Source organism: Electrona antarctica (assembly GCF_951216825.1).
Source record: "Electrona antarctica genome assembly, chromosome: 4".
NCBI lineage: Eukaryota > Metazoa > Chordata > Actinopteri > Myctophiformes > Myctophidae > Electrona > Electrona antarctica.
The window spans coordinates 57,123,973-57,150,243 of NC_136809.1; the positions used below are offsets into that span (position 1 = coordinate 57,123,973).

At 43.7% G+C, this 26,271-nt stretch overlaps 1 protein-coding gene across 1 annotated transcript in view; it reads right to left on the reverse strand.

Annotated features, from left to right (window-relative positions):
• The window catches only part of ctnna2 (catenin (cadherin-associated protein), alpha 2), a 782,371-nt gene that overhangs the window by 710,752 nt on the left and 45,348 nt on the right, over positions 1-26,271 (reverse strand). Inside the window, 4 exon segments of the mRNA XM_079499975.1 lie at positions 6,627-6,893; positions 13,676-13,795; positions 15,489-15,655; positions 18,739-18,934. Of these exon segments, the coding sequence (XP_079356101.1) occupies positions 6,627-6,893; positions 13,676-13,795; positions 15,489-15,655; positions 18,739-18,934 (750 nt within the window).

A 26,271-nucleotide genomic window follows, 5' to 3' on the forward strand; every position in this document is an offset into this window, starting at 1 on the left:
TTTGGTACTAAATGCCTCCTAACTAGTACTCTGTACTAGTCTGGGGTACTAAATGCGTCCTAACTAGTGTTCTGTACTAGTCTGGGGTACTAAATGCCTCCTAACTAGTACTCTGTACTAGTCTTTGGTACTAAATGCCTCCTAACTAGTACTCTGTACTAGTCTTTGGTACTAAATGCCTCCTAACTAGTACTCTGTACTAGTCTGGGGTACTAAATGCCTCCTAACTAGTACTCTGTACTAGTCTGGGGTAACTAGATTTGGAAGATATTGTGTAGAATCTGGTGTCTGAGTTGAGTCATTCCAAACTGATTCATTGTGCCAGTGCAAGCAGACGGACAGATGGATGCGGTCACTGTCTCTGTCTTGTCTTATTCATAAGCTGGCCTTTCACTCCAGCCGTAGAGCAGACTACGTGACCAGCATTAAACCCATTCAGACCCGAGGACGATTCTAAAAAAAGTCTTCTAAATCTAACATTTTTTCTGTAAAACCCTATGTTTCTATGTCAGTGGTGCTCAACCTTTTTCATGTCAAGGACCCCCAGAATTATCTGTATTTGGCCACGGATCCCCGTATGAAAATATGTAGTTCCATGGACCCCCCCCATGCAGGAGCAAAGATTTGAGTTAAAAATGTTCGCTCTGGAAGAATATATATTCAAAGATTTGCGTTACATTTTCACAATTTTTCAAAAGATAGCAGTCCTACAAGCTCGTAGCGCGGCACTCGGTGCCGCGCTATGAGCTTGTAGATCTGCAATTTTCCAATAGCTAAAGTATAACATATTGCTTAAAACACCAAAAGGGGTTCCCGCCCAGAATGGGTTAAAACATATCTTCTTCTTCTAACCTTCTGTCACCTGTTCTGTTCTGGAGGAGCTCCTCAACATCTTTACCATTTTATTATTATTTTTTTTTTATCCCGCAATTTTGTAACCCATTTTCACCCCTGTGTCAATTATCTAATGTGATCCTGGGCTCTACACACCCACCCTCCGCCAACCTGGGGAGAGCAACAGACGTGAACTCAATTCTGCAATGTAGAAGTACTCCTTAAAAGTCTGCATGTTGAAAAGGCCCTCAGCTCTGAACTCGGTAGAATCTGCTCCTGGCTCGCTGATAACAAACTACTTTTAAACCGAGGAAATCTGAATCCATTCTCTTTGGGTCAAATGTGACTATTTTTTTATATATAGTCAATCATAGCTTCAAATTGACATATTGGTTGTTCAGTTTGACCCACCAGTTTTGGAGATATGGCCTATAGAGTAATGTCTTACAGAAAACCTCGAGTTGAGAAAAGTTCACTTCTGTGGTCTCTAACATTACACCTAGCTACTGTACATGTTTAAGCATTCATATTTTTTGTCGATTTCAGCTCTGACATGTATTTGAGACATGCTCTAGTATGTGAAGTATCTAAAACTGCTTTTAATATTTAATATCATTGTCTATGTCCCTCAAAGTTATTTCTAAGGGTTTGAGCCTCAATCACCATTCTGATATAACCAGTCCTTGTCATTTCTTTCTGGACTTTGAAAGCAGTTTTAGCTGCATTACCTGTCCTGAGGTGGTGGGGGTGCTGATATGCAGATTATTTAATATTTGAGTCATTATAATACTGATAAGGCTCGTTTCCATTCCATGCCAGCTTGGAAAATCAACAATGGTGGACATTGTAAACAAAGTGGAAACATTTGGAACTGAAGACTGAAGAAGAGGAGGAATTATACAAAGTAGGGTGACATTGATGACATCACGATGAGGCCAAAATCAGTTGAGCTGTTCCTGAGAGCAATTTCCATTAAAACAACCGATATGATATGAAAGCCTGATTGTTCAAAATTGGTTATTTGTGGGGATAGAAAACACATATGGGAGCCCCAAAAACACAAAATAAATTGAAAAAGTTGAATTTTATGTTATAGGTCCTTTAACTCATTTTGGATACAACATAAATAATTTCAGTTTTTCTCCTCTGGTGAAAAGCTGGAAGCTGCACGATGGCAGTCCCTCAGTCAAATCTGGTCACAAATGCTTAAACATGTAGCTAGGTGTAACGTTAGTCCACATAAGTGAACCTTTCAAGCCTGTTATCTCAAACTCGCTGTTATTTTCTGCAAGATAAAAAAAGACTTATAGGGTCAGAAGCTGTCACAAAAATAGGAATCTCAGCAAGGCAGATGGCTTCTTGGTTAGAGTGGGTGACAATATCACAAGAAAAGACGAAATGTGTCCCGGAGGCAAATCTTTCCAGTGATAAAATGGCCACCATGAACCAGTAATCAAAAAAGTCAACCAAAGAATAACATTCCTGTACACAGGATCTCCTCACTGGTGGTCAAGAAAAAAACACCTTGAAGACCCTAGCAGGAGCCCTCGTACAAGGTTTCTTCGACTATGCATGCACCTCTTGGTACCACAGCACCTCTAAGGCCTTCAAAACAAGGCTCCAGACTTCCCAAAACAAACTGGTCAGGCCAGTAGCGTCGCTACCTATAAAAGTTCCTGGGACTAAGCGAAAGATAAAGGGTGACCGTGCTTTTGCAGTAGTTGCACCAACATTATGGAACGCCCTACCTTGCACTTTAAAAAACGCTGAGTCTGTCAATATATTTAAGAGTTTGTTGAAAACGTTTTTATTTCGTAAACATTTTCCCGATTTTATTTGACTTTCTTGATTATGTGTTCTTATTGCTTGTTGTTGTACACTGTCCTGTTTTTTTTGACTGATTTTATTGTGTTCATTGTACAGCACTTTGTAACCTTGTTAAGAAAGGTGCTTTATAAATAAAATGTACTTACTTACTTACTTACTATACGCGCAGTACGCGCGTATAGTAGGGCAACACGACAAGGGGGGCAACAAAATGTGACAAAAAGTGCCAAGCCGACCCACAAAATAACAATTTTCTCTGCGGCTCCGCCGCGTAATGACGAGTGGCCGTGTGTGCGTCCTCGCAAACAGCGAAATTAGCCGATCTGCACAAGGAATAGCAGCACTCTCGTCGGGAGGGGCGGCAGCCCAAATATCCTACGAGTAGGGCAACCAAATGGTCCGCTACGGCCCTGGGTCAGACTACTACTTGGCCTCACTCCTTGTTCTTTGTGCTATGTGAAATGTGTGTATGTGGGTATGTGGTCTTCTTACATGGCTGCTGGGTCACGAGACAGATTTCCGTGTGAACTGACAATAAAGTAAAGCCTATCATATTATACCATATATTTTTTATCGATTTTCCGATTCGTAGGCCTAGAGATTAATTTCCACATGCCTCGCACACACACCCACACACGCACACGCACGCACGCACGCACGCACGCACGCACGCACGCACGCACGCACACACGCACACACACACACACACACACACACACACACACACAGATGGCCAAACGCAAGCAGTATATAATCCTGAGTTTTTTTCTGCGCTGAGGAGCCTGACCTCTCTATTCAGTGGCATATTATGAAGAACATGAACATGAAAAATCCCACCGTTTTACAATGTGTCAAAGAAAATGTCATGACGCTGTATACTGTGAAGGCCGGGGTGGAGAGGGCCGGGGCGGCCTGGGTGCATGACCGTCTGACCACACAACCATTCATCCACACACACACATTAGGAGAGTTGAAGAAGGGCAGAAGAGATCTAAGTCTGAGTCAGTCTTAGGAGTCCAGATAACGGCCTCGTCATGCACCGTAACACCCAGGAGGAATCCATTATTGCGAACGCCAGTGAGCCTTTACTATGAGACCTAGCAGAACATGTCTATCTGTCTGTCTGTCTGTGTGTGCGTGCGTGCGTGCGTGCGTGCGTGCGCGCGCGTGTGTATTCATAAAAAATAATTATGAAAACACAAGAGTGACTAAAAAAAATTGGTCACCCAACTAGTGATTCTTCACTAAATGAAATTGCATAGGTGTCTGAATCCAGATCTCAATCTTGTTTAGATTAATAATTGTGCAGCACTAGCTAAATGTATGTAATTTAGATTAGCATAATGTATATACTGTAGCACACCATATAGTGTATATACCAGTGGTTCCCAAAGTGGGGTCCGGGGACCCCTAAGGGGTCCCTGAGGGAGTTCCAGGGGGTCCCCAGCTAAATGATAGTTTGGAACCAAATGGACGCTGACAGGTCCATTTGGTTCCATTTGTACGCTCTCAGAGTTACATTAACATTGACTTTACAATATAAAGGGAAACTCCCCCGTGTCAGGTGCAAAGGAGCAACTTGGACACTCAGGCATGAAGGAAGTCCATTGCTCTCCCCATGTCCCCCATATATGGGGACTACAGTTGGGTGCCACCGATATTGTCCCTTATCATTTGACCCATTTAGGCCTGACCTCAAAATTTAAAAAAAATCCTTCTAAATCCTCCAGTTTTCTGAAATAAATATTTTCACGATTTTTCAAAAATAGCAGACCTACAAGCTCGTAGCGTGCCACTCGGTGGCGCGCTATGAGCTTGTAGATCTGCTATTTTTCAATAGCTAAATTATAACATAATGTTTAAAACACCAAAAGGGGTTCCCGCCCAAAATGGGTTAACTGTCCTTTTGCGCAGATCACGCAAACCTCAGCAAAAAGAAAAGGACAATATCGATGGCCTCCAACTGTATATGGGGACTAGGTTGGCGGAGGGTGTGTAGAGCCCAGGATCACATTAGATGATTGACACAGGGGTGAACAAATGGGTTACAAAATCGTGGGATAAAAATTATTTAAAAAAAAAGACTAATAATGCAGCATGTCAAACTCGGGGGCCCTTAAAGGGATAGTTCAGATTTTTTGAACTTAAGTTGTATGAAGTACTTGCCATTAATATAGTGGTTGCAACTGTATTAATTGATTGCCCGAGTCCCATGGTGGGAGTTCTGCTCTGGTTTTGGTCAATATTAAGTAGTTCCGGTCATTTTGTGGGGGGCACTGGGGCCACGCAGTAAAAGTAAATGAATCCACAAAACGAACGTAATTTGTATTGTTGACCTATTTCTAAAATATTAGCACGACTTTCGTTCAACTTTGACCCCTCTATCACATGGAACTATTTTTTGGGCGTAGTGATATGGACACAAAAAACATAGTTCTGTGTGATAGAGGGGTAAAAAAAGAACGGAAGTTGCACTATTATTTTAGAAATAGGTCAACAATACAAATGACGTTAGTTTTGTGGATTCATTTACTTTTACTGCGTGGCCCCCAGTGCCCCCCACAAAATGACCGGAACTACTTGATATTTCACCAAAACCATAGCAGAACTCCCACCACAGGACTCGGGCAATCAATTAATACAGTTGCAACCACTATATTAATGGCAAGTATTTCATACAACTTAAGTTAAAAAAATCTGAACTATCCCTTTAAAAATAAACGGGTTGAGAATCACTGCTAGATATTCTCCTATGGGGGTCTCTGGCACATCTCTTCAAATGGGGGGTCCGTGGGCTAATTAGTGTCAATTTGCGGGTCCTTGACATGAAAAAGTTTGGGAACCACTTGTATAGATAGCATTATATGTAGACATACTGTAGCACTCCATAATGCAGGGGTTCTCAACGTTTTTGGCCGGGGACCCCCAGAAATGCTTTGGCAATGTCTCGGGACCCCCGCCCCGCCCCCTCCCGACCCCCAATATAAATTGACTGCTACAATAACCTTAATAATAGAGACAATACACCATAAATAAATACTGAAACCAGATATAATCATTAGGGAATGTGTATGCATGCATGTACTATGTGTACTATATGTAAACTCTTCATTTCCACTTTCCAGCCATTCAGTTGCAAAAAATTAAAATAATTTGGGGAGCCCCCAAAATAATTTGGCGACCCCCCCGAGGGGTCGCGACCCACGGGTTGAGAACCCCTGCCATAGTGTATACTGTGTATACCGTTTTATATACTGTTACAGACATATGTTCTTGGCTTCTTTATGATTCCTGAAGACTATTTTCATATATTTGATGTATTACCATGTGTTCGTGCTTACTGCAAGTGGCTCTCGTCTGCTTAAATGTCTACGTTGTAAACTGTGAACTGATCAAAGTTAATAATCCACTATCAGTCACACACTGCCTTCCCTCAGTTCAACTCAGGTTTGATGTCGCTTAACAACCACTAGATGGCAGCACAAAGTCACATTTCCAAATAACTGTGCATGATGATAACACACACAAACACACATGGGCGTGTGTGTGTGTGTGCGTGTGTCCGTGCGCGTGTGTGTGTGCGTGCGTGCGTGCGTGCGTGCGTGCGTGCGTGCGTGCGTGCGTGTGTGTACGTCGTTGACTACCTTTTTTCACTATAAATATAAATGGAAATAAATGGGAAGCTAAAACTAAGACTAAGTATACTGACAATTTTGTCAACAAATAAAAACTAGACTAAAATGTCTAGGGACTAGTGGACAAGAGATTATGTAATTTTACTCTTGGTTGCACGCTGAAAATAGCAGTTACAGCGAGTAAGCCCCCGCCCCGCAGGGGGCCCACGTGAACAAGCGTTCCCTCCGGACTCAACACCTACAGAGACAAATTCTGGACCGGGAGGGGAGGGGGGGGTAGTCTCCGGACGTAATAAAAAAACAAAACAAATCAAATTAATTATTACTCACGTCGAACTCGTTGAGGGCGGCGGCCAGCTCTCCGATGCCGGCGTGCCCGTGCTTCTCGTCGGTGGGCGAGGTGGCCTGGGCGGCGCTGCTGATGCCCCCGATGGCCTCCTGCACCTGCTTGAACACGTAGTCGCGGTTGGCGCGCGTCGCCGCCACGTCGGGGTGGCGCAGGAAGGCCTGAGACGCTGTGTACAGCATGGTGGCGTTCTTCTTCAGGGCGCCGCGGGCCGCCGCCATCTCGTCCCGGCACTGGGGGTCCTTGAGCTCCTATAAAGGAGGACGGACAGAGAGAGAGACCACGGTGGGTCACTGGCGGTCCTTTATTGGTCCATTTGTGCTGACTATAGGGTTCCTGATGTTAATCTGGTTATAAGAGTGCATGTCTGCTGAATGCCTGAATTGTAGTTGTAATTGTAATTGGGGCGGCAGTGGATCAGGGGTAGAGTGACCGTAACCGCAAAGGTTCCCGGTTCGATCCCTGCGGGCTCCCCCAGAGGTAGCGTCGAAGTGTCCTTGAGCAAGACTCTTGAACCCCTGATTGCTCCCGATGTGCAGGCTGGTGCCTTGCATTGTTTCCTCCGCCATCGGTGTGTGTGGGTGCGTGTGCGTGTGTGTGTGTGTGCGCAATAAATGCACCATTTACCATTTGTACCATGTGATTATGCACATTTTGTGAATGAAGCCTCATTTTGTAACTTCATCATTAATCACAATGTTTTTGTTCATTGAGGTTTTGGCCTTATAGATGGAAATGTAGCTTTTTTACTGCATGTGCATTTGTTTCCTTAAAAGGGAAACGTCACCCAAAAAAATATATGTTAATGACAGTTCTCACTGTTCTCACTGTTCTCGTACAGTGAGGACGCTTCGCTCCGCTGCTCTCGCCTATGCTTGCATTCTTCAACTGATATCAATGTTTTATTTTTCTTTGAGAAACTACAAGTGGATCCTCATTACTTGTAAACCGATGGGACTGTATTTCTTCTATAGAACGAAGCTTTTGCCATACTGCAAAATACTCTTTTTTTACCTCCAGTGAATGGGTACGTGGCACATTAGCTATAGCTAACTAGCACTGGATACTTGGCAAATAGCCAGCACCGCGATGTTCCCTGTCATATCATATCAGGACTTTCAGAAACTGCTTCAAAAGATTGCAGTGCTCGAAGCGGAATTACACTATTTAAAAGTTAATTTGGAAGTAAAACAACAACATGGGAATCAGGAGAACCGCACGCAGGATAAGACATTCGCCTGGAGTTCTCTCGGCGCTAGGCCAAAGGACATGAAAGGACGAAAAACTGGGGGTGTCTCCCCCCCCGGTATATCCACTGTGATTACAAACAGAGAGAACGGCGTACAGGACTTGAAAGGACGACTAACTGGAAGAGCTCGGAGCCCCGATAAGACCAGCTGGCCTACGCTACCAGCCCGACTCAGAGCCTCGTCCACCCCCCTTCAAAATTGGAAAACTGTGAAAAGCAGATCAAAAATCATATCTCCCCATATGGAGAATGTGCAGGTGGCTAACAGATTCAGCCCACTGCTCCAGATGAACGACAGAGATATCGCCACACCGAGCAGGGTAAGATCCAACATCACAGAAAATGAAAGGCGAGCTAATGGAGACCAAATTAATGAATTCCTGATTGTTGGTGATCAGGCTGTGAAATATGTTAAAAGTAACAAAAAGAAAAAAGCAAAAGTTCTATGCTTTCCCAAAGACACAGTCTCTGATTTGAATGACAGAATCTCTGACGTTGTTGCTGCACACCCTATGGTGAAAACACTGATACTGCACATCGGTACACGTGATACAGAAAAACAACAGTCAGAAATCCTAAAAAATGATTTCAGAGCCCTATTCCACACCCTCAGCTCCCTAGATTTAGACGTGTGGATCAGCGGGCCACTACCTCCAATGACCGGATGTGAACGCTTCAGCAGACTGTATGCACTCAGCAAATGGCTCTCAACGGCATGCACAGAAGAATCATTCAATTTCATTGACAACTTCAATTTCTTCTTTGATCGTAGGCACCTCTTTGTTGATGGAATTCACCTAAACAAGCTGGGGGTTAAACTATTCTCCAGCAACTTGTTCCACAACATGGAATCAAGAGATAGCGCCCTAGCCAAAACAGATAATATTGTGGCGGCGGGTGCCAAGCTTCTCCCCCTCGCCAAGGATGTTCTCAAAACAAGGAATACCACAGATAGTGAACCCACAGCTCCTCCTGGTGGAGAAGTCAAATCAAGTGAACACACAACTCCTCCTGATGTGCTCTGGACTGATGCAGAAGAGTGGTCCTCCTCTGATGGAGAAGAGGAAGTGCATCCCCCCTGGTATATCTGCATCTGCTGTGACTACATAGAGCGTGATGCATGGTCCCCTGGTGATGCATGGCCCCCTGAAAAACTCACCCCCTATGAACTCACCCCCGTGTTCATAGGGGGTGACTATTGCAGAGAAAAACGCACAGAGCGTGAGGTCACAGCGCCCCCTGGTGGAGAAAAACGCACAGATCGTAAAGTCACAGCGCCCCCTGGTGGAGAAAAACGCACAGAGCGTAAAGTCACTGCGCCCCCTGGTGGAGAAAAACTCACAGGGCGTGAAGTCACAGCGCCCCCTGGTGGAGAAAAACGCACGGGGTGTGAAGTCACAGCGCCCCCTGGTGGAGAAAAACTCACAGGGCGTGAAGTCACAGCGCCCCCTGGTGGAGAAAAACTCACAGGGCGTGAAGTCACAGCGCCCCCTGGTGGAGAAAAACGCACAGAGCGTGGAGTCACAGCGCCCCCTGGTGGAGAAAAACTCACAGAGCGTGAAGTCACAGCGCCCCCTGGTGGAGGAAAACTCACAGGACGTGGAGTCACAGCGCCCCCTGGTGGAGATAAACTCACAGAGCGTGAAGTCACAGGGGCCACTGGTGGAGAGGATACTGAGGCCGCCGAGAGGTCCATCAATGACAGTCGAATGGAGGAATTTCAAACTCCTTCACCAATACATCACCTCAAATTCACTCCGGGCATGATGGACCTGATAAACGCTGGAGTAAGGCTGACCCCCCTTACCGTACGGCCAGCCCAACAGCCCAAATTGCGAGAGATACCATGGCCAGAGTTAATCCCACGCTATATGCCACGCCCATATAGCCTAGAAAATACATTTGATAACTGATATGAACAGGGTCCATTATGCGTAGCAACAAACATGTATGGACCCCTTGCTTCTAGAAAGCCTGGTGTTTCAATCACCGTACAGGTTGAGGTTCACAACATTTCCACTGTTATTTCAAATAGATTGTCCAAGACAAGGAGTAGCCTGAAGAGAGAATGCTGCTTGGTTAATGTACCTCACAGGCATCACAGCCCCCAAAAATCTGATAACAAGCTAAACCTTGCCTTGTTTAACATCAGGTCATTAACAAATAAGTCCTCTTCTGTAAATGACATAATATGTAAAGAGAAGCTAGATATTATCTTTCTAACAGAGACATGGCTTGGCTCGGATGGAGCTGTTCTCCTAGCGCCAGCCTGTCCCGCAAACTACAGTTTCATCCACTCTGTTCGCGAGGCTAAGAAAGGAGGTGGACTGGCAATCATTTTTTCAGACACTTTAAAATTCAAGGCTCTGACGCTCGGCAGCTTTTCATCCTTTGAATACCAGGCCACAATACTGCAGGGTCAGTCCTCTATCCCAATGATCAGCATTTATCGTCCTCCAAAGTGCAGCAAAGCTGTATTTCTAACAGAAATATCAGAACTTTTATCTATCTGTTCCACTAACTATGACAGAACTCTTATCTCGGGCGATCTTAATCTACACCTGGACGATGCTTCAAATGCGGTGGCTCTGGGTTTCTTAGAGTTATTGCACTCCTTTGAGTTCATCCAACATGTTGTTGGGCCTACACATAAACAGGGGCACACTCTGGACCTGGTGATTTCTAGAGGTCTGAACATCACTGTTGAAAGGACTATTGAAATGCCTGAGCTATCAGACCACTATTTGCTGTGTTTTAATATGACTGTCTCTGATCTAGAGAAAAACATCACTGAATATACTATAAAAAAGCGTTTTTTTAGCTCATCTGCAGCCAACGAGTTCTCTCGTCATCTGGGCCCCCCCCTATCCGATACTCCCCCAGTGAATGATATGGTCCAAATGTTTAATCTTAAACTAGAGTCAGCTCTTGACATAGTGGCTCCTATGAAAACTAAAAAGAGACAGAACACCAGAGTAACACCCTGGATAAATGAGCATACACGTTCACTGAAGCAAGATTGTCGTAGAGCTGAGCGAGCTTGGAGAAAAAACAAACTCACCATCCACCTAGAGATTCTTAAAAAGTCAACAGTCACATATAACAAAGCCCTGCGTCTGGCAAGGCAGGCTTATTTCTCTGGCATTATTAATGAGAACAAGAAAAAAAGTCTTATTCTCTACCATTGAACGACTCTTAAACCCCCCCCAGTCCTACAAGCAGTCGTTCCCGGCCTCTAAAGCTAAGTGTAATGAGTTTGCATGCTTTTTTGATAACAAAATTTGTAACATTAGAGCTGATATTATGAATGGTGCTGCTGCTAGCTCAAGCCCTCTAACAGCAGCTAATGGTGCCAGGGTTGATCTCTCCAGGGGGAGCCTATTGTCTTTCTGTACAATTGATGAAGACGAACTCCGAAAAACCATATCTCAGATGACATCATCCTCCTGTTCATTGGACACAATTCCCACCACCTTTCTCAAAGAGGTTTTAGACAGTGTGATTGGAGATATCCTAAAAATTGTAAACAGCTCTCTACAATCAGGCGTCTTTCCAGACTCACTGAAGACGGCTGTAGTTAGGCCCTTACTCAAGAAACACAATCTTGATCCCTCTGTGATGGGTAACTACCGACCCATTTCTAATCTGCCCTTTCTGGGCAAGGTTTTAGAAAAATGCATCTTTCATCAATTGGATGTGTTTCTACAGAACAACAATGTGCATAACAAATTCCAATCTGGCTTTAGGAAAGGCCACAGCACAGAAACAGCACTTGTAAAAGTAATGAATGATCTTAGGGTGTCTGCTGACAAGAAACATGTTTCCGTTCTTTTACTTCTAGATCTAACGGCTGCATTTGACACGATTGACCATTCAATTTTAATACAGCGTCTGGAGCACTGGGTAGGCCTGTCTGGCACGGCCCTGTCCTGGTTTTCCTCCTACCTAACAAACAGAAGCTATTTTGTCAATCTAGCTGAGTTTGACTCAGACAAACACAACATCAGTTCTGGTATTCCACAGGGCTCAATTCTTGGTCCTCTGTTATTCTCCCTGTACATACTGCCATTGGGAGAACTCATTACCAATCACGGAGTCAATTTTCATTTCTATGCTGATGATACCCAACTTTATCTTTCTGTAGATCCAGATGATCTCTGTGCCTTAGACCCGCTGTTGACCTGTCTGTCTAGCATTAAATGCTGGATGAGTGAGAACTTTCTCAAGCTAAATGAGGATAAGACAGAAGTTCTCATAATCGGTTCTAGTGAGCAGAAAGAATCGATAAAAAGCAGACTTGGCAACCTGACTGTAGAAGGTAACAGTACAGTAAAGAACTTGGGGATCACTATTGATTCTGAACTGACTTTTAATTCACACATTAATCATGTTACCAAGATTGCCTTTTTTCATCTTAGAAATATTGCACGAATCAGAGCCTATTTGTCACTGGACGATGCAAAAACGCTAATCCACGCCTTTGTTTTTTCTCGGCTTGATTACTGCAATGCACTTTTTTCTGGATTGCCTAAGAAATCAACTGACAGATTACAACTTGTCCAAAATGCAGCAGCCAGAGTCTTAACTAGAACTAAGATGAGAGAACATATTACTCCAGTCTTGGCCTCATTGCACTGGCTTCCGGTTGTTTTTAGGATTGATTTTAAAATTCTTTTACTTGTTTATAAAGCTCTCAATGGTCTCGCACCTTCCTACCTACATGACTGCCTGCCGAAATATGTCCCAAACCGCCCCCTAAGGTCTTCCACTGCTGGCCTGCTCGCTTTGCCTAAAAAAATGGCAACTAAAAAATACGGGGAAGCAGCTTTTTGCTTCTACGGGCCGACGGCGTGGAACAAACTCCCACTGTACCTTCGACAGGCAGCCTCTGTAGACATTTTTAAAGCTCAGCTCAAGACCCACTTTTACACCCTTGCTTTTAATTGATTTATCTGTCTTTTAAAAAAAATGTTATTCTTGTCCTCACTGTATTGTTTATGCCCTGCTTTTATTTTATTTTTTTGTGTAAAGCACTTTGAGCTGCATTTCATGTCATGAAAGGTGCTATACAAATAAAGTTTTATTATTATTATTATTATTATTAATGACGTTTAGAAGATTTATATAACACTTTCCTGGGGGTCTTTATGTGTGTAATATGTGGTTTTAGATGTTAGCAGTGAGCCTGGTGTCTCTGATGTCATGGACACTGGGCTCACATACTTCCTGGACTACACCAAGGACTATCTAAAGAGGACGGGCAGCGAAGACCGTACGGTGGACTACATGTTGCTCCCTGGAAGGAAAGAAACATGCGCAGTTGAGGCCAGGAAGTTGTACATGCCCACATTTGGTCATGTACAACTTCCTGGTCTCAACTGCTCATGTACAACTTCCTGGTCTCAACTGCTCATGTACAACTTCTTGGTCTCAACTGCGCATGTTTCTTTCCTTCCAGGGAGCACCACCATATGTGGTCTTCGCTTCCGTGACTACACGTTGTCTCAGTAGGACAGCCCCTCCCCTTATCCACAAGGAGGAGCAGTGCACCAAAGCATTATGGGAATTGTAGTCCAGGAAGTAAGTGAGCCCAGTGTCGATGAAATCAGAGACACTAGGCTCACTGCTAAAATCTAAAATATCTAAAACCACAAATTACACACATAAAGACCCCCCAGGAAAGTGCATGTGGATTACCTGCTGTCTGTGTGGATTACCTGCTGCCTGTCTGCGTTCTCTACCTGCTGTCTGCGTGGTTGTTTACCTGCTGTCTGCGCGGATTACCTGCTGTCTGCGTGCTGCCACATAGTTGAGCTTCACCATCTCCTTTCCAAACTCTTTGAAGCGGTTGGCCAGGTCCTGCTCATTGGTCGCATTCTTCACTCCCTCCAGAGCCTCTTCCACCTGTCACGCACACACGCACGCACGCACGCACGCACGCACGCACGCACGCACACACACACACACACACACACACACACACACACACACACACACACACACACACACACACACAATAAGCCATATTTAATAACCCCAGTAATCTATCTAGTCACCTGAAAAGGGATTATAAAAAAAGCTTTAGGCTTAAAGTAGTTTCATTAAATCACAAACTTTAAGTAATAAAGGTTAAGAACAGACCTTCTGGAAAACGAGGGTCTTTGCTCGTGTGTAAATAAAAATTGATTTTCGCTTCTTTGTAACTGCATTTGCAACCAGTTAAAAAAAGAAAGAAAAAAAGACAATTAATTTAAAAAAATGGCCCTCATTTCAGAACTCTTCCATCTCTCATGGGTCCATTCCTTATTCGAAACTCTCTCTCTCTCTTAAAGTGCCGACAGAGGCGTAATGGAAAGGAGAAAATTGGGGGAGATAACTTTTTAAGTGGCCTTTGATGGCAGGGCTTAAACATTGGTTGAATTTACGGCCCTCTGTAGACACAGAAAACAGAGTGTGAAAAAGTAAGCGTGCGTGCGTGCATGCGTGCGTGCGTGCGTGTACGTGTGTGTGCACGTGTGCATGCGTGCGTGTTAGTACAACAACCCTCCGTATGCCTCGTCTAAATGCAAATCCAGGTAAGGGTTGAAATAAAAGGAATCAGTGGTTCTGGCCATTACAGTCCACAGGATGCGGTGCTGCATCCATTTTTTCTGGAGGGACAGACAGTAGGCTGGCAGGAAATGGGGAGAGAGATGGGGGGGGAAGACATGCAGTAGAGGCCGTCGGGATCGGGAGTCGAACCCGCGGCACACTGCCAGACTGGATTACCAGCCAAGGTGCCTGGACCACTGAGCCATGGCCCAGGCCGTTTAACCTTTTTGAGTGGTGCAACCACTCCAAGGAACAGCAATGTCCGTGTTAACGTATGTGTGTGGCTATGTGATGTGGCTATGAGTACCAGTAGGGGCAAAAGTAGCGCTGTTGTGCCAGAAACCGAGAGAGAGAGATAGTGTTGCACTGTTGCCTAGTGTTAATTACAGAGAGAGAGAGAGAGAGAGAGAGAGAGAGAGAGAGAGAGAGGCAGGGGGAGAGGGGTGAGGGGAGTTGCACCACTCAGTTCACACAGGTGTGATTTTTTTTTAACCAGTAAAAACACTTTCAAGGCCAATTTTAGTCAATTTTAGTCTAGTCTGCAGGTCGTGGAACGACCAAGGACCAAAGAAGACATATTTTACCGCCCACAGTTGAAAATGAGAGACGAGACGAGACGAGACGAGACGAGACGTTACGATACGATACGATACGATACGATACGATACGATACGATACGATACGATACGATACGATACGACTTTATTGTCAGCTTGCACTGAAATTTGTTTTGCGTCCATTCATCCACGATTTGACAGTGGGTGCTGCGATGCGATGCACGCGGTACTTACGATTTGACAGTGGGTGCTGCGATGCGATGCGCGCGGTACTTACGATTTGACAGTGGGTGCTGCGATGCGATGCGCGCGGTACTTACGATTTGACAGTGGGTGCTGCGATGCGATGCGCGCGGTACTTACGATTTGACAGTGGGTGCTGCGATGCGATGCGCGCGGTACTTACGATTTGACAGTGGGTGCTGCGATGCGATGCGCGCGGTACTTACGATTTTGAGGTGCGCCAGCAGCCTCATGACGTCAGCCATGTCTGCGAGGATGAGCAGGCGGGTGACGGCCGACAGCAGGGCGCGCGCCGCCCGAACCATGGTGCCCCGTTTGACCGAGGAGCACGGGTCGTCTGCGAACTCAGAGGAGGCCACGCGCATCGTATCACCTGGTGGGAAAAGATGCAGATAATATTACTGATTAGCAGTGCTGGAAACAAAATTATATTTATTTTACTCCTGTAATGTAGACACACTCAAGTTACAAGTACAAGTCCAGTTATCAAAATGTATGTATTGACATCAAAATATACTTAAAGTACCAAAAGTAAAAGTAGTCATTATACATCAAAACTTTTATGAAATGTATACAAATCGGCTCTAGTGCTTAAAGGGCCACTTCACCCCTTTTTGCAACCAGATCCTATTTTAATGATGTTTAGGACACAAGAAACCTGTGTGTTTGTTACATACTGTATATGTTTGTAACCGTTTTAGAAATGCGATAAAAGCACTCGTGTCTCACCACGCCTCTCACCCATTATAAAATCCACGGTAACCTGAGACCTCGTGTGGCTTATTGCTTTAGTATTCGGCCGCCGACCTCCATCTGAAAATATGTTGGCTCCAGTGAGATATGTTCACTCCAACTTCAGTCAGTGCTTTTGGCTGTATTATATGTCAGAAGTAAGAGCTCCAGGGACATTTCTCTGTGAAAGCCTCTATAATTATCTGACTCACAATAATAACTGGTGGATGAATAAATGAACTCTGAGGAAAAAATTGACAGGGGTTTATTATTTATTGGGTCATGAGTTCAGAATGGTCAGAGCTAATTAATCATCCTCATCAGCTGTGTCTCTGGCTTTCATCACATCTTACAGCTAATTTATGCCGACTGAATGTGTGTTAAACTGGTACACAGAACAGGCTGTTACTATTCAGGAGATAATGGCTCATTTCAAGGGCAGTCGTGCTAAACAATTGATTGGTACTCGAAGGGATTGTGAGGTTGTTTATTGGCCAAAAGAGCATTCATTGAGCCAATTAGTCAAATGATTCCTGGGGGTTTAGCAAGGAAATAATATACGGTAGATGTTTAAAGACGCAGGGAATTGAACAATATGTTTTTCACACTTTTAGAGCATATTCCGTGGTCATCATAATGGGCATATATGCGTCTATGCTAAAACAATGGGAAAAATTCCATCTTTGTGTAATTTCTAAAAGTCCATCAAAATCTAATAATACAACATATTTTAATGAATGAATGAATGAATGAATGAATGATTGAATTAATTAATTAATTCATATTTGTTGTTCTTTTTTCACCTAAACGTCATCATTGATGTTCATTGCAATGCAATGCCATTTATATTTGCATATAAATACCCCCCACAGAGGCTGAAATTCACACAATTAAAATCTCTGCAATTTTTAATTTTTTTTAACCTATGACCTTTGACCTTTAACCCTAATAAAAGTAAGTAAAATAACTGTAATATATGTTTTTTGTGATCATTAGAATGTCTAGAACATTATTTATTATTGTGAAAGATGTCCCCCAAATGTAAATTATTCATTTATTATTATTATTTTAATAATTATTATAAATACATACAATGCATACCATTTGCAAAAAACTTTATTTACAACATTTCCTCTGATAAGTCCTAGTAGTAAAAAGTAGTAGTAAGGTTGAAATCTCTTTTTTGCAAGTAGAAATTAATCCGGGTGTTACAGGGTTAATTACTTCCTTTGAACGAAAACGTGCTGCGTGATGACGTGTCGAGTGTTGGATGAATACTAAATGAAGCTTGATTTCATTCACCTGGTTGACAGCTGGTTTTCATTTTATACAGAACTACTCCGTTTTTAATCTCATTCAAGATGACATCCAGACAGTGTATTGCTCGTTTTAAACGTAATCCTCACGCTAAAATGTGTATCTGAAAACATTACATTACTTCTTGTAAATTAGGTAATGCAGATGTTTAATAATAATTTAACTATTGACAGTGTAAAATGAAACGAAATGGACCCGTACGGGTCCATTTGGTTTCATTTTTACACTCTCAAGAGTTAAAGATTGATTAAATTTGCAATTTTTTGTGTGTAATATGTGGTTTTAGATATTTTATATTTTAGCAGTGAGTCCAGTGTCTCTGATGTCATGGACACTGGGCTCACTTCCTTCCTGGACTACAATTCCCATAATGCTTTGATGCACTACTCCTCCTTGTGGATAGGGGGAGGGCTGTCTTACTGAGACTGTAGTCCAGGAAGTAAGTGAGCCAGTGTCCATGACATCAGAGACACTGGGATCACTGATACAAATCTAAAATATCTAAAACCACATATTACACACATAAAGACCCCCAGGAAAGTGTTCTAAAGCTTCTAAACATCATATATTTTTGCAAAAAAGGGTGAAGTGTCCCATGTGGTTCCAAACTCTCCATCATTTAGCTCAGTGGTTTTCAACCAGTGGTCCTGGGACCACCAGTGGTCCTTGAGGGGGTTCCAGGAGGTCCCCAGTGGTCCTGGGACCACCAGTGGTCCTTGAGGGGGTTCCAGGAGGTCCCCAGCTAAATGATGCAGAGTTGGTAACAAATTACAATAACAGTATATTACTGTATATGCCTGTATTGTTTTCGTCGACTAAAACTAAGACGAAAAATGTTCGTCGACTACCTTTTTTCACTGACGAAAACTACATGGAAACTAAATGAAAACTAAGCTATGATGACTAAAACTGAGACTAAATATACTGACAATTTTGTCAACAAATAAAAACTAGACTAAAATGCTAGGAAGGGACTAGTGGACAAGAGAATGCAGATATATACAAGCTCACAACGCGTCGCGCTGCAACACGTTGTGGGCTTGTAGATCTGCTATTTTCAGCAAGTGTAAAATCAGTCATTACGACGGCATCAAGGCCCGCCAAAACACATTTTAGTCGACTAAATCAACTGTAGATTTAGTCGACTAAAACCGCATGACATTTAGTCGACTATTAACTAGACTAACACTAAGACATTCCAGGGGACTAAAATGTGACTGAAACTAAATGAAAACTATTCAAAAGACCATGACTAAAACTAAACTCAAATTTTGCTGACAAAAACAACACTGCGGTATATTACTGTATATTACCGTATATTACTGTATATGCCTGCTAAACTTTACGGGCAAATCTAGTGCCCATAATTGCCTGTTAACTCCTCTTCTCACGCAGTGCGCTGGTTACCTTGCTTGCGGACGTCCTCCACGGCGGCGATGAGCTCCTCCTTGAGATCGTGGCTGTCTTTGGCGATCTGCTCGCCCTTCTCCAGGAAGTTGTGCGTGGCCTGCTCCACCGACACGGCCAGCACGTGGGCCTTCTTGGAGCGCCCCTTCTTCTTACTGGACGGCCCTTTGTTGCTGGTGTTCACCAGCGTGGTCACCTGGACGAGACACAAAGGAGGCGAGAGACGTTGAACCAATCGGAAAATATAAGTAAGCCTTGCCGAGCCATGAGGCCCATATAGGGGCAGGAGCCTGTCTCCTGTTTCTGTAGCCATGAGGCCCATAGGGGCAGGAGCCTATCTCCTGTTTCTGTAGTCATGAGGCCGATAGGGGCAGGAGCCTATCTCCTGTTTCTGTAGCCATGAGGCCCATAGGGGCAGGAGCCTGTCTCCTGTTTCTGTAGCCATGAGGCCCATAGGGGCAGGAGCCTGTCTCCTGTTTCTGTAGTCATGAGGCCCATATAGGGCAGGAGGCTATCTCCTGTTTCTGTATAGCCATGAGGCCCATAGGGGCAGGAGCCTATCTCCTGTTTCTGTAGCCATGAGGCCCATAGGGGCAGGAGCCTGTCTCCTGTTTCTGTAGCCATGAGGCCCATAGGGGCAGGAGCCTGTCTCCTGTTTCTGTAGTCATGAGGCCCATATAGGGCAGGAGGCTATCTCCTGTTTCTGTATAGCCATGAGGCCCATAGGGGCAGGAGCCTATCTCCTGTTTCTGTAGCCATGAGGCCCATAGGGGCAGGAGCCTGTCTCCTGTTTCTGTAGCCATGAGGCCCATAGGGGCAGGAGCCTGTCTCCTGTTTCTGTAGCCATGAGGCCCATAGGGGCAGGAGCCTATCTCCTGTTTCTGTAGCCATGAGGCCCATTCAGTATTTAAGTCCGACGTAATTTTGTAGTGCTACGTTACGTCCGGGTCCAAGTCAGCTCCCGTCCGCAGCTCATTGTAAATAGAATATCTAAACGCGTGAATCTTTTTTACAATGACGTTTTCAGAAAGGAAGCCATTGAGGGTTAAAATGGGTCTTAATGCTTCCAACTCGAGTAGAATTATTAATGTTTTGTACAAGTGTCCATGACAAAAAAAATATATGATGTGGAGACAATAAAGACTATTATTATCATTATTATTGAAGGTGGTAACAGTCCATTTGCTCAGTAAAATATTTCGGGGGCATATTTAGAAGGTTTGCAGGCTTGAGTATGTTGCATCTAGTTTGCATTAATGAGGATTTAGTTGACACAATTAAATAAAATGGCGATAGAATTCCGTGTGGGGCAGACGGCCTGTCACAGCCAGATTTGGGAGAGCAGTGCAGCTTTGTTGTTGCGAGGAAAGCGGTAAAATGAGACTTTCGTGGTTGTTTTCGTCTCAGATTTAGTCCGACGGAGCGTCACAGTATAACTCTATGGGGACACAAAAGCGACACAAAAGTAGGACCCGGAAGTATCTCAGGAGGGGGCGCTCACGTCACAGCTAAAATACTGAATAGGGGCAGGAGCCTATCTCCTGTTTCTGTAGCCATGAGGCCGCAGGAGCTTATTATAGAGAACAGCCTATTATAGAGAACACGACATGGTGTCAGAAGTGAATTATTGATCTGTGAAATGAATCATTATTGATCTGTTAAATGAAAATCTGCTTGTTGATATGCACTGGTGTATTGAAAACTTGAAGTGACTTATAGTTGTAGGGAGTTTTGAATATTGAGGGAATTGTTGAGAATTGCAGTTGTACTAATCCTTCTTATTCCCTACAGCATTAGACATGAGCCAAAGTCTACCTTTGCTCTCTAAAGAGGGGAGATGTGGTGACATCTATTCTATGCTGTGTGATTCTATGTGTTAGCAGATAGCATATAGGTGCGGGAGGATGTCACATGACTTGATCTTTTGTATGTTACCGTGTGTGAATAAAGCCAACAGAACAGTACGTTACCTGTGTGGATATTCCCTTATTATAGAGAACACGACAATCTCCTGTTTTTGTAGCCATGAGGCCCATAGGGGCAGGAGCCTATCTCCTGTTTCTGTAGCCATGAGGCCCATAGGGGCAGGAGCCTATCTCCTGTTTCTGTAGCCATGAGGTCCATAGGGGCAGCAGCCTGTCTCCTGTTTCTGTAGCCATGAGGCCCATAGGGGCAGGAGCCGATATCTCCTGTTTCTGTTAGCGTGAGGCAGCTTGGTGTACAAGTACACCCATGGACATGACGCTAGTATGTCGCAGGGACTTAGTTACCCCCAATCCAAACCTTGATGCTGAGTGTCAAGCAGGGAGGCGGCACTGGGTCCCATTTTTTCTGTAAAACGTATTATGTTTCTGTCAATGGTTCTCCAACTTTTTCAAGTCAAGGACCCCCAGAATGATATGTATTTGCTGGCCGCCGACCCCATCTGAAAATATGTTGTTCTAGGGACTATACTACTTTGTTGTCTGTTTCTGAGCAACGGAATCTATTGGAACTTAACAGTGAGTTTAAAGTGTACCGAAATAGTTGGCCTGCAAGCTGTAACATAAATCTGGATAGGAAAATGCAACTCTGAGTTGAGCTGTGGGTAATTATCTCCTTGTTATCAGCTGTGTTGGATAGGCTACACCGAACAGGACCAATAGGGTGATATGTTACTGAAGCAGCTGTTTGGGATAGGCTACACCGAACAGGACCAATAGGGTGATATGTTACTGAAGCAGCTGTTTGGGGTAGGCTACACCGAACAGGACCAATAGGGTGGTATGTTACTGAAGCAGCTGTTTGGGATAGGCTACACCGAACAGGACCAATAGAGTGATATGTTACTGCAGCTGTGGGTAATTATATCCTTGATATCAGCTCTTTGGGATAGGGTTCAGTGAACAGGACCAATAGAGTGGTGTGTTACTGAAGCCTAGGCTCTTAAACATGACTGTTTTCAGGTGAGATCAGCGTACTGTGGGAGAAAACATGGAAACTATTTTATTTTTACATTAAGATAACAGCGTTATATACTGAGTATAGAGCGTCGCAGTCCCGCCCCCTACCATGGCCCAGGAAATGATTCTCCGTTCATTTTCCTCATTGACATTTCAGAAAGTATTTATTTAAAGACGTTTACGCCGCGGACAAAGCCAACTCTTGTCGTGACAAATCATGACAACAAGCAAAATGTTCGGGCCAAACAAAGAATTCGAAAGTAGAAAAAAACGGCAGGTTACAACACTTTTTTTGTTGTTTTTCTTCTATGTAATTATTTGTTTGGTCCAAAATATTGTGTGTGTTGTCATGATTTGTCACGACTCGAGTTGGCTTCGTACGATGCTTAAAAGGTATTTAAATAAATATATTTTTTTAAATGTCTATGGGAAAAATGCATTGTGATTCATTTCCTGGGCCTGGCGTCGTCATGAAAGGGGCGGGACTGCGACGCTCTATATTGTATCTCGGTATTGATTTCCTCATAAAGCAGCCGGAAAGACAAGACAACGTGACTAAAGGTGTGTTCACAACTTCACATTGGACAAGGAAACTGATAAGCGTCATGTTGATCGCTGGGACTAAAGTGTGCGTTTGCGCATGTTGTCAATCATTGTACACATACTTGAATTGTAATAACAAAGTTTGAATCTAGCCGTTATAATAATAATAAATAATAAAGATTGTGCACCTTCATGTTGCCGTATTTCATATATAAAATGCACATAATTAAAATATGTATCTGAAAACATTCTAGGTTAGAAATGCTCTGGAAAATGCTCTTGTACATTTTTGTAAACAAACAACTCCAGCGTTGCGGAAGTTGTCCCATAGCCTGAAGAGATGCGGCGCTCTGATTGGTTCCGAAGCACACATCCTTCAGTTTTAGACTGAAACGTCAAAATAAAATTCCCCAAAAGGTCCACAGTACCTGCGCTGCAGGCTATATAGGGCTTCCAGATGGTTTGTTCACATAAGTGTAGGACTTATGAACATGCACGCCTTATCTCAGTTCTGTGCATGAAACATAACGTAATGTGATTCTGATTCCTCTTGGAACTAGGAGTGGTAGTCTTTCGTTTATTTGTCCCTCTCTGCAAGAGAAGAGATGTGAAATACGGTATTGCCATGAATTGTGTGATCTGTTTGTGTAGTATGTTGTCGTTTGTATCCTGATGACTGCCTAATTGGCACAAAACAGATTCCCGCAAGTACAAATAAAGTATCTATCACATTCTGATTCAGTAAAGTCACAAGTGATATGAGACACACAATAGATTTAAATTCCCGAGCACTGAACGGAAAGCAACTCTGAAGAGCCACTTCAGTGATAAATGATTGCTGCCTGTCAATGATTTATTGACCTCCATTAAAGAGTGAAGCTATAATCCCACTGTTTGTAAAGCTAAGGTGTCCTTGTTGGCCACAGAACATCATGTCTATTCACTCACTGTTAGCTGTTCAAACATCGCATGTGTCAGTGGAACACACATGTATTTTCTAGCCTTGCGTAGCTATCCTTCATTTGCCTTTGCGATGCATGTCGCCCATAGCGTATAAAGAAGGATAGAGACTGAACCGGCGCGATAGCCACGGCCCCCACGCTATTCATGTCAGTGGAAGTTGCTCAGTGGCGTTTTGAAGCACCCGTCTACTTCCGCCATTTTTCGATTTGGGCAAAATGCGGAAGTGCAAACGCGATCAACGTTAAAGCCCGCAGCTGCACGGGGTTTCCTCATCATACTTCCACAGGTCCGCCTGCAGTCCCTCCTCTTACCACTAGGGCCCAGTGCTTCAACGTTGGAGAGCCTCACTGGGGCCTTGATGTCGCCCCACAATATACGCTGCAGAGAGCACTGCTGAAATTTGCCGGAAGTAGCGGGATTTTGGCGGAAGTACCGCTCAAGGAGATGACGTTGAGGCTTTACAAATCTGTTTACATTCACACGTGAATGAAACAAGTGTTGTGATTGGTCAAAACAATATCGTATCCGGGGGAAATACCTGACGGATCTTCCAGACCGACACTTCCGGCTATGCACTCTCTGCTTTATTTCGCAGATGAGTTAGGGCCGATTCATACTCCTATTTTCAGTAGCACCGAAGAGCCGACTTTAGGACGGTACCCGCCCCCTCCCGAACCTCAAATGACGTCACATTGTAGGCTCTACAGCGCCGAACCGACTTTTATTCGGCTCTAAAATAGGAGTATGAATCACGCCTAAGCCTGGGACCGAGGCTACCAATGCAGGCAGATTAAGTCTGGCCCCTCTCAATTGTGGGAGGACTTCACGGCCAAAGTAGTGACGAGCCAACCAGATTCGTCTGAAACCAGGGCTATAACCAATTAACCAGGGCCCAGTATGCAAATATGGGGCGGGGCATTGGGGGAAAACAATCTAATGCTGAGAGGGACGAGACTAATATCCACTCAGTGACATTAGTATCGCCAGAGCCAGAGAAAACACTTTTTTTTATGCAACTGAATGGCTGGAAAATGGAAATGAAGAGTTTACATAGTACACATAGTACATGCATACACCTTCCCTAATGATTATATCTGGTTTCAGTATTTATGTATGGTGTATTGTCTCTATTATTAAGGTTATAGTAGCAGTCAATTTATATTGGGGGTCGGGAGGGGGTGGGGCGGGGGTCCCGAGACGTTGCCAAAGCATTGTCGGGGCGGGGGTCCCCCGGCCAAAAACGTTGAGAACCCCTGGTCTACACAACTCTGGAGTTAACTACAGCAGCGCCAACTGCAGTTTTCTGAAGTTGGACAACACAAATTACATTTCACTCTTCCAAGTGTAAAGTTGTATAGAATGCATCACATAAGTGCTTTGATATGGAGCATTGGGGCTTTAATGATCTGTGTCCGTAGCCATAATGCAGGGGTTCTCAACCCGTGGGTCGCGACCCCTCGGGGGGTCGCCAAATTATTTTAGGGGGTCCCCAAATTATTTAAAAAAAAATTTTATTTTTACGATTTTTCAAAAATAGCAGACCTACAAGCTCGTAGCGCGCCAATCGGTGGCGCGCTATGAGCTTGTAGATCTGCTATTTTTCAATAGCTAAATTATAACAATGCTTAAAACACCAAAAGGGGTTCCCGCCCAAAATGGTTTAAGGTTATTGTAGCAGTCAATTTATATTGGGGGTCGGGAGGGGGCGGGGCGGGGGTCCCGAGACATTGCCAAAGCATTTCCGGGGGTCCCCGGCCAAAAACGTTGAGAACCCCTGCCATAATGTACCAATAAAGGAATTAGAGTGGAGAACAAGGGGCCAAGTTACATGTTCAGTGTAATTGTTGTTGTTTTGAGAAGCCATCGCGGACAATGTTCTACCGCTGGGCTGACAACGTTGCATTAACACAGCGGCAGAATTAATGCGTCATAGTACTCATCAGGAAACCATTCATGACGGGAACCCCTTTTGGTGTTTTAACCCATTTTGACCTGACATCAGATTCTAAAAAATGTCTTCTACATCCTGACAGTTTTCTGAAAAAGCTATGTTTCTATGTCGGTCGTTCTTCGATTTTTCAAAAATAGCAGACCTACAAGCTCGCGCTATGAGCTTGTAGGATCTGATATTTTTCAATAGCTAAAGCATAGCATAAGCATTATGTTATACTTTAGCTATATTGAAAAATAGCAGATCTACAAGCTCATAGTGAATGCCGTGCTCCAAGCTTGTAGATCTTAATTGTTTTTGAAAAATCGCGAAAATGTTTCTTTAGAATCGGCCTCAGGTCTAAATGAGTTAAACCTTACTGAGTTGAATGAACACAAACACACAGAGAGAGAGAGAATTGGGTGTTACGTTGTGTGTCGAAGCAGAACCCAAATGCAGTGGTGAAAGCAACTAAGTACATTTACTCAAGTACTTTACTTAAGTACAATTTTGAGGTTGTTGTACTTTACTTGAGTATTTCCAATTTCCAATACTTTTACATCTCCGCCAAAATTTGTACTTAACTAAAATGTGTAACTCCAATATAATTATTTAAAACCTTTTGTTACTACAGTTACTTTGGAGATTTTCATTTTGTAAATATACATTAAAGGACCACTTCACCACTTTTCAACTTCTCTTCCTATAATTGGTCCTAACTAATGTTCATGATAAAATACCACAATTTTTTCCTACTCAGTCTATGTCTCATAGGAAGGCTGTGGGCAGTTCAGAAACCCGTCCACCAGTAACATCATCGATGGTGAATCCAAGCTAATAGAAACGGCAGGCTTTCTTTTCCTGAAAAGTTGCAATTCAAAAGTTGAAGCCATCGTTCTCACAAATCTAAATATATTTTAAAACAAATATTGTTTAAAACAAAATCTGCCTAATGATGATGTCACTGGTGGACGGGTGTCCGAACTGCCCAAAGCCCTCCTATGAGACACAGACTGAGTAGGAACAAATGGTGTTGAAAAGTGGTGAAGTGGTCCTTTAACCACATCAAACCTCTATACATTTCAGCCATTTGAAAATAGCCGATCTACAAGCTCAGAATGCGTTGCGATGCGACACATTGTGAGCTTGTAGATG